General features: G+C 42.5%; 2 protein-coding genes across 2 annotated transcripts; both read left to right on the forward strand.

Moving 5' to 3' along the window:
• The first annotated feature begins 239 nt into the window (after window positions 1-239).
• Window positions 240-2737, forward strand: bmp15 (bone morphogenetic protein 15). Its single transcript, XM_077500124.1, has 2 exons — window positions 240-717; window positions 1445-2737. Exons 1-2 carry the CDS (start codon window positions 399-401, stop codon window positions 2311-2313), a joined length of 1188 nt encoding a protein of 395 aa, XP_077356250.1. The 5' UTR covers window positions 240-398; the 3' UTR covers window positions 2314-2737.
• Window positions 2738-5851: 3114 nt separating this feature from the next.
• leap2 (liver-expressed antimicrobial peptide 2) lies at window positions 5852-7820 on the forward strand. Its single transcript, XM_077500930.1, has 3 exons — window positions 5852-6062; window positions 6140-6291; window positions 7460-7820. Exons 1-3 carry the CDS (start codon window positions 5976-5978, stop codon window positions 7512-7514), a joined length of 294 nt encoding a protein of 97 aa, XP_077357056.1. The 5' UTR covers window positions 5852-5975; the 3' UTR covers window positions 7515-7820.
• Window positions 7821-9718: the final 1898 nt, after the last annotated feature.

A 9718-nucleotide genomic window follows, 5' to 3' on the forward strand; every position in this document is an offset into this window, starting at 1 on the left:
CATGCATTCTTTTTTTTGTAGCGTATTCTATCCACACTAATATTATCAGAAATAGAAAAAAAAACAAAAATGTATCTTTGGGCCACACGAAGGCATGGGAGGCTCGAAAATATGAAAAATAATTTACTTACTTCTTCCACTTGAGGCCGCCACGGCACAGAAACCTTTACGCACACTTTACGCACGGGTCACGTGGCTTCACAGCGCTCGATGGGCGGCTCCCTCCCCACCCGAAGGGTTAATTGGGGTCACCGTGAGTCGCGGGAGTAGACGAGTCCACTATGGCGCGTGGCCAGGTGAGCCTGCAGTGAGTCGCGCCTGCGGCCGCACCGACGATGGTCGCCGTCTGTCGCCTCCTTGGTGGAGCTCACTAGCGCCCAGAGCATTTCGTGCCGAAAATGCGCGGCCAGCACCGCGTCTTGGTCCTGGCCTTGGCCCAGGTCCTGGCCCTCCTTGCGTTCCCTCCGTGTGGGGTTGCGGCCGGGTCCAACATGTCTCCCCGTCGCGGCAAGGACGCCGAGGCCCAATTAGGCGCTCACCACCGGCCGCTGACCGACGAACAGAAGGCCGACCAGAACCTGCAGTTCATGTTGAGTTTGTACCGCAGCGCGGCGGGACCGGGCGGTAGACCCAAAGAGCACCGGAAGTTCGGGTCCAACACGGTGCGCCTGCTCAGACCCTCCGCGTCGTCGGTGCACTACCTGCCGGCATCCAGAGGTAAGAAACGTCGTCATGTTGATTACTCAAGTAGAAGTTTAGATATTATTTTAGTGTAAGTTGTATCAACTCGAGCTTTTTACAAGTAAATGTATTTAACATAAGAGTGTGACGATATTTCGATATTGTGCTACTGTGTCCTGATAGATTACCGATAAGTCCACTATAACCGCTCCATTGTTCATTACTTATTGAGCAATTACTTGGCGGGCCACTTGGGGGCGCGCCTCATAAGAATGGCGGGAAAATAGACAGAAGTCTTAAGTCGAAGAAGACTCATGAGCTTATTTTTATTTATATATATATAACATTATGTATTATATTTTTATATTACATTATGTATTATATATTTATTTTTCATTATTGTAATATGAATTATTTTTCATTTGACTTTGTCATTGTGGTAAATGTTAATTGTAAAATTGGTGAAAACGTCAAAATACAAATTAAAAAAATTATTTTATTTTTATTCATTTTTTGATTTCTATTTTATTTATGTATTTTTTATGTATTTATTTTTAGTGATTTTAGTTATTTTATGATTCGTTTTATCTGAGATTATCGTGGCTTTATTACCTGAGCAACATATTGTTAATCGTGCTATCGTCATACCGTGAGCTAATCGTTATCATGAGCCTTGTATCACATATCGCATCGTATCGTGTAGCCAGAGGTGAAGATCTCATTATTAGTCTTAACATGTATTTTTGTTGTTGTTGTCTTGAAGACCACCATTACACCTTCAGCGTCCAGTACCACGTGGATGTGCTTCCTTCGGAGCAGCTGATCCGAGCGTCCTTCGTGCACCTTCGATCTTCATCCGCCGTCCCGTCGCCCCGCTGCCGCGCCCGGGTCACGTGGCCGGGCGAGCCGAGCCTGGTCACCACCATGGAGCCCCACCAGCGCTGGACGGAGGCGGACGTCGGCGCTCGGGTCCTCCTAGGAGAGGACGCCGGGGGACACTTGACCCTAACCGCCCAGTACTGGTGCACGGAGCAGGAGCGGGCCGGCGGCGCTCCTGGCCGGTGGCGGGGGGAGCCCCACCTGGAAGCCCCTTCGCTGCTTTTGTACCTGGAGGAGGAGCGGGCCGGCCAGGACTGGATGGCGGCGCAGCTGCCGACGCCCGAAGGGGGAGCTCTCATGAGGCGCCTGAGCCGCTGGCACCGCTTCCTCCGCCGGCGCCGCAGCTCGGAAAGCTCCCCGCCGGATCCTCAGCCCACTCCCGCCCCCGCCTCCGTCATCGCCGACATTCCCGCCGCGGCGAAACGCAAAACGGGCACGCCCAAGAACCGCTGCAAGCTGCACTCCTTCCGCCTGTCCTTCGACGAGCTGGACTGGGGCCACTACATCGCGCCGCCAGTCTACAACCCGCGCTTCTGCCAGGGCGACTGCCCGCGCGTGCTGACCTACGGCTACCACTCGCCCAACCACGCCATCATCCAGACCATCATCCACGAGCTGGGGGTGGGCGACGTCCCGCCCCCCTCCTGCGTGCCCTACAAGTACATGCCCATGAGTGTGCTGGTGGTGCACAAGAAGAAGGTGGAGTACAAGGAACTGGAGGACATGGTGGCCGAGTCGTGCACTTGCCGCTAGCCGCTAGCCTACGAGCACTTTCCACGTCAACGCGCTCGGCGGTGTTTGGACTCTGCGCTCATGCCGAGACGAGAACGTCCACGAGTCGTCATCACTTTGTGTTCAGCAGTGAAAATAAATATCGCTAACTTGCTCCAAAGCGTTCCAAACTCTCAAACATTGAAAGCATGTCATCTTGTCCGCCGGTGCCGATCCAATTGCCGAAATGCTGTTTTGTATTTTTGGCTTATTTATTCAACACGGGATGATGCTGATAAGATGATTTTAATGTGTCGGATGTGAAGCTCAAATCATCGATTTTGTACCTATTTATAGCAGGAGGGGGTCGTAGAGAACCACACAAAGGAGGAAAATGTTAAGCAATGCAATTTTTTTTTATTCCAAGTGAAAATGAATAATAAAATAAACTGCATGTTTTCTAAAACCTAAGCTCTTTTGTTGTCTTCACGAAAGTTGAGTCCCAGATTTGGACATGTGACCAAAGTGCGCAAAATCAAATCATTTTCTCAGCATTTTGGGCTCTTTGCACAAATCCACTACTTCCTGAACTCAACACCAGTCCTTCATTTCCTGTCTTTCATGAGTGGACAAGCTGATTAATCCAGGTGTGCCTGATCTCAGTAACTACAACAACATTGGGCGGACACACCTGGATTAATCAGTTTGTCCACTCATGAAAGACGGGAAACAAAAACGTGCTATTCAGTTCAGGAAGTAGTCGAGCTGTGCAAAGAGCCCATTTCCACTCCTGACGTTCTGAGACTTGTTACGCACTACCATTGACAATCCAGAAGAGGGCGCACTTGTAAACAATATGAAGCCTGGAAACTGAGGCGCACCCGTCATAAATTTCACCTGGCTGTTTCGTTCCAATTTTAGTACCTGCGACCTCAAATATTCTCTAACCTCGAATGACCTTTTCTCCATTTACTCAATGTGAAAAGTGGGCTTGTTGAGTTGAATGAAAAGCTTTTATTCGCTCGTGTGAAGGGCAACAGGTGCAACGTGTAGTTTAATTGTTCTAATCGCTAAACGTCGCTGTGCACCGTAGTTGGCAATCACTAATTTAGTGCCATCAGCAGACCGAGATTGGTAAAGTCACAGGTTAAAAAAAATCGGACGTCATGGAAACTTTTTGCATGTAATTTTGCCGTTCTAGCTGCGTTAAAAGTTGCAACCCATTTCCGCTCAAATATCTTCCCAAAGCATTATTTGGCAGATCAGTAGGTCATCGAGATGTTGGCACGCGTCTCAACACGCCTCTCCATGTCTGCCCAAGCACACACACACGGCAAAGTCCACAGTGGCATAATCTCCCAAGGCTTCCGCGAACAAGAGTTCTGTGAACCTGCCAGCTGGTCAGATGAGGTCATGTCTGCATCTGTTTGACGGGACAGCAAAGTTGAGCGGCGCCACCCGGCGACTGTCTGGGTTTCCCGAGTCTCCCATGCGAACAGATAATGTGAAATGCCAACAGACTGGCCGTCAAAAACGAGTATGAATGGTTAGCATTAGGGCTGCTTAATTATGAAGAAAATATTAAGATTTTGGTAATAATTGAAACCAAGATTAGGACGATTATTTTTTTAGTAAAAAAAAAAAAAAATGTTCAAGAAGTATTATGACAAAATTCTTAGAACATAATTATGCATTTTCCTTTAGGATGAAACATTAAATTATTTTAAATTTTAAAATGGTGCAAATGTATACATTTAAACAATTAGTATTTATATATATATATATATATATATATATATATATATATTTACAATTATGCTGATTTGTTTTAATCGTGGAGTGTAATAATTGAAATTGTAATTGAATTTCGATTAATTGCACAGCCCTAGTTAGCATCGTTCTAAAACCGCAGCTGAAGCCAATTAGAAGGAAAATCCGAGAAGAAAGTAAACAACCAAAATGGCGGATAGTGATAATCTTTTTTTTTTTTTTTGGTCCTCAAAACTCATTTTGACCTCCAGAAAACTTACCTTCTCGCAATTTTGTTTTATTTATTTATTTAAATCTTATTTCATAAGCATTCCATACAGTAGAGTAGTTGACCGTATAATTTCATGCAGGGAGATAGCGGCATACTATCACGTGCAAGTTATGTCAAATATTTATGAATGAAGAAAGCTATCTGGGTTTACACTCGAATAAATTGTGTTCATTCCCGCCATTGTAGAGTGACGTCACTCGTAGTCCGTCTGTGAATGTCCTTTTGTTTTTTCGACCGGAAGTGGAATTTCCGAGTTCAAGGGGACGTTGCGTACACACTTCCTGGTTTGAACTCGGAAAAACTTCTAACCTCGAATGCAGCATTATTTGGTCAAGCAAGAAGCATGTCTACAAACCTTGATTCGAGACCCCAGATTCGAACTCTGACCCTTTAACTGTGAGGAAATTTTACCAGAAGCAGACGGGCATCGACTGGCCGTTTCTTTATGTCCACAGAACGGGACTCAAAGTCCTTCGTGCTGCCCTAAAATGTTTTGCCAAGTGTTTGCGCTGAAGGCCAGTCTGAGTCAACAGTCGTTCTTGCCAAATGACAGCGCCACCATCAGGCGGAGATGTGGCGCCGCAACTTTGGGCAAACGTTCACGCGTATGCTTACGTAACACGCACGCCGACGTATATGTTGGCTGCGTCAGGTCTGACCCATATTTTTTGTTTTTTTTAGTAGGTTACGTCTACGTTAGGTGTTGGGTGGTGTTGTATTTATTACATTTAGTTTATTTTATGTACATATTTATTCGTTTTTTAAAATGAATAATATGTTTCCTACTGCGCATGTCACGAGCAAACAAAAACAAAGTTTGAATAAAGACGAACATGAATCCTGTCCTTTTAACAACATTTTAGGGTTACACTACTTTCAAGTACCTTTACTTCGACCCAAGTACAAAATTTGAGTACTTTAGCCAAGTTTAATCCAATCCAATCCACTTTATTTCTTCAACACATTTTATAAACAAAGTGCTGAACACTGAGATCTGCACACTATCATACACATAAATCTAGTAAAACCAACTATATATATATATATATATATATATATATATATATATATATATATATACACATATATATTTTTTTTTTTTAAACAGTCAATAAAATACGAAAATTCAATAAGTAAAATAATAAAAATAAAAATACATAAAATAAATATAAAAACACAAACGGACCCAGAGGACCACACAATTCACACTAAACTAAAAGCCTAGACTTAAAACACTCCACTGTGGGAACAGTTCGAACGTGAAGAGGCAGGTTGTTCCACAGCTTAGGGCCAACCACAGAGTTTAAGCGGCCTCATGCACGTGTGCAGGTGTTATCTTTGTGCGTACATAAAATGAGGGTAAAGTGTGTGTTTGCAAACACTAAAGTCCCATTTAGGACACAGAAGTGATAACCCGTGCAACCCCCCCACCTCTTCCCACCCCCCCCAAAAAGGGAGTGAGCGGGTGATGACCCAGCACAAATGTGACACAAGCACACGCGCACACATGCCAGCGTCTTTATAAGGCGGTGCGGGCAGTCCAAGCTGCAGCCGCCACTCAGAAACTTCGCTATAGCTGCGACTTCCAAGCGAGGTCCGCGAGCAGGCTCACGTCAGCTGTTATTTATTTTATGTTTTCATTTTTTTTTTTTTGCAAGTGTGAATGAATATGCAGGAAGACGGCGGCATCTCTCTGAGGAGAGTCTCGCTTTGCCTGCTGATGCTGATCCTGCTGCTTCTGCCACAGCAGGTGAGTCCTGCCCGAACGGGCCTGAATGGAAAAGTCGTCGGGTGCTGATCAATTCTATCTGCGTGTGCCTGTGACAGGTGAGCTCGGGTCCGGTGGCCGGCCCGGTGCAGAGTCCACACCCGTCGCACAAGAGAGTAGCCCGCATGAGCCCGCTGTGGAGGATCATGAACAGCAAACCTTTTGGTGCTTTTTGCCAGAACAACTACGAATGCTCCACCGGAGTTTGCATGTAGGTACCTGGAACCTCGGACATCTTAGTAAGCAAATGGAGCCCGCTTTTGCTCAAAATTGCAATTTCGAGAAAAGTTGAGCTCCATTTGCTTACCCAATATTGTGACATGAATCATATGATTCATTTGCATTTTGTGCTGACATTTATGCGATTTTGTGGCCACAAGTTAGCTATAACATGCACTGCGCATATAAAGTCTACACACCCCTATTCAAATGACAGGGTTCTGCGATATATAAAAAAATGAAATAAACATAAATCATTTGCAAACCTTTTCCACAATTAATGTGGATTTTAACTTCCACAAATCAACTGAAAAATATTTTCAAGTGGGGAAATAAAAATAAACATCTTAAACAAGATAACTGGCAAAAGGCTGACATTAACTCTTTTGCTCCCAAAAACGTATAAACACGTTCTATTTTAAATATTACCATGCTCCCAAAGACGTATTTACACGTTTTTTGTTTTGTTTTGTTTTTTAAATGTTTTGGGGGGGTTTTCCCTTATGTCAGAGCATACAGAAGGCTTTGACACAGACAACGAACTGAACAGAATAATAATGGCAACGGTAGTCGTTACAAAAACGGCCAGAAGTTGGCAGCAAAGAGCCATATTGCAATAAGTTTTAAAGAGATTTGTGAATAATGATGAAACTTAACTATATTCTAATGCTATTTTCTGTAAAATGGAAACAGATAGAAATATACTTTTTTTTTCCTGATGAAAGAAGAGACTAATCTTTATTTTGGTAGGTCCCGTGTTTTTATAGCAATAGAACACAATATTCTGTGAGCCTTGCAAAATCAGTCAAAATCCAGTAAAACGTTCAAGCTACCAGGAAACAAAAAAAATTTCAAGGAAAAGCCTACTAGAACATCTGAACTTTATTCTGAGTTCAACAAAGACACTTTAAATGCTGGCAGGTGTGTGCCGCTGACACATTTAACCTAAGTTGGAAAGTTATGTCAAAAGGTTTTCTTTTTAAAACTGAGTTGTCATAATCACATATGTAGTGACAAAGGACCGCCCCCAAGGGCCTCGAATCCTCTTTTCAGCACAAATGCTAAGAAGAGTGATGAAATTTCATTGAATCTTTGGGAACGGCGTAACACGCACGGCCTGAGCGAGACATTGATTCAACAAGTCTTTGTTGTTTTTTCAGGATGGGACGCTGCTCCATCCAAGAGCGGCCAAATTCGAAGCCCCTCAACGACTAGACGCGGCTGAAGATGGGATGTTGTACTCAAAATGACACTTGATGCCTTTGTTATGTTCACAATTCATGCTTAATCCACTTGTGATTCCTCCATATTTTATTTATTCCACCACATTCGCTCATCACACATCAAGCTACACGATTCTGCAACGCGTTATTAGCACGATTATTCGAGAAAAGACTTGCACGTGGATGTGGTGCACTTTGATGAGGAAATGAAGCACTTTTAAAAAGCCAAAATATCGTTGTACTGTTGGCTGTAAACTCTGTGTTACAGCTGCAATAAAACAAACTCACTAACACAGTATTCAGACCTTTGTGTTGTGTCCTCTTTCGCCACTAGATGTCACTGGAGAGACGCTTTGAACGATTGACGTTAGTATCGCATATAAATATATATTAAAATATATATATATATACACGTCCATGAAGAGCGATAAAGAATATTAAATGTTGTCTAAATAACATAAAAACAATGTTCAGAAATAAATAATTAACGCGCATGCGCAGTAGTTGGCATAGACGCGACTCTTCGATGCGTGACTTCCGGGTTTGCTCTAACCTGACACATGTAAATTCTCTTGACTGCAGCGTCGCGAAAACACACGGAGACGCTGCTGCTTGTATTTAGGTTTTGTGTAACCGACGCCAAAAAAAAGTACACGTATTTCTAGAACATCAACTTACTTCACTCCGCAATGTACCAATCACAAGTTACTCGGATTCAGTTACGCAAATGGTGCTTTCGGGGACCATCGAAATTCAGAAAACTACAACGAACACGTGATATTTTGGAAAATTTGTTTACTATTATTTCTACTCAAGTAGTTTTGCGAATATAATGCCCATTCATCAAGTGTGAAATTAAACAACCAAATAGAAAATAGATCTCACATTTATTTGACTGTTTCTGAAAACATGTCTGTGAGCATTTCCGCTACCTGAACAGTCCATTACAGCCAATGACGTTGCCCAGCTCATTAAAAGAAAAAGAAAAAATCTATAATTATTGATCCTTGGAGTATTTTAACAAAGCATGCCACAGAAATTAAGACACCATGGACAGCTTTAATTTGGGAAAAGGTGCATCATATGTTTGCTTGAACGACACAATAACCCAGTCCATTACAATAAGTTCATGAGTGATACTGCACAAAAGAGAATGAATACACTTGTTAGTGTAAATACATTTCTCAAATCCGAGACCAATACACACAAATACTATATACATATGCAGGATATTCATAAGACGAAACCCTGTATATTTGACAGTTCTGCTTATTTTTTTTTTTTTAATGGCACACATACAGCTCGTTAGTATTGACACATCTCTGCGATGATTTACCACGCAAGTATTATTTAATCTCATGAAACATAAAAACCATAAAACACAAAAAAAAACAGGCATGTCATCGTAAACATTTATGACAATTAGGTTCATTCTGAGATTTAAAAAGTACTATTTACTACTTTGGAAACATCAACAGTCTGTTCTCAATGTGTTCAATTCATGCATCGTCACACTCGTGAAAGAAATCCGCACACAAACAAACGCACGCACACATTTTTTTTCTCTCGATGCTTTGTTTTCGATGAGCTTCATTGACAAATAAAAATACAATATAACCTTAAGTTGTAATTTCTTAGTGTTAAATCCTGTTATGTTTGGAACAGAAGCACTTTGTGAATATTACTGGACCAGATAAATGTTTAGGAGTGCATCCATAAAGTGACACGTGTACAACAAGCGCTGAAAGTTCTCAAGTGACCATTTGAAATTGCATTTATATAGAAACTAAATTTTTCTCCTCGATGTGCTTGTAAAACAGTGACAGTCGTACATGTTAAACCTGTGCAATGTTTACGTTCGCATATCTTGATGTGTGGTACTCACATTTCCACACGTGGTCGTCATGCTTGTTCCCTGACAATTGGAAAACAACATTTCCGCCAGAAGGTGGCGACACAGGCCCATGCATAATGGACATGACTTGTAGACTTCACACTTTGGGACGCAAACTCTTCATTAAAAATGGTTATATAATAAATGAAGGCATGTAAAATGTGGTTGGGTAAAGTGACAAACATAAAAGGAGATTTGACTACGTTAACATTGGATAAAGAGACAGACACTTGATGGACAAACAAAAAGAAAGCAAACCTGTGATTGGCTCAACTTGGCTTTTCCCTCTTTAGTCCCAGTGT

This window comes from Festucalex cinctus, chromosome 16 (assembly GCF_051991245.1).
Source record: "Festucalex cinctus isolate MCC-2025b chromosome 16, RoL_Fcin_1.0, whole genome shotgun sequence".
NCBI classification, from domain to species: Eukaryota; Metazoa; Chordata; class Actinopteri; order Syngnathiformes; family Syngnathidae; genus Festucalex; species Festucalex cinctus.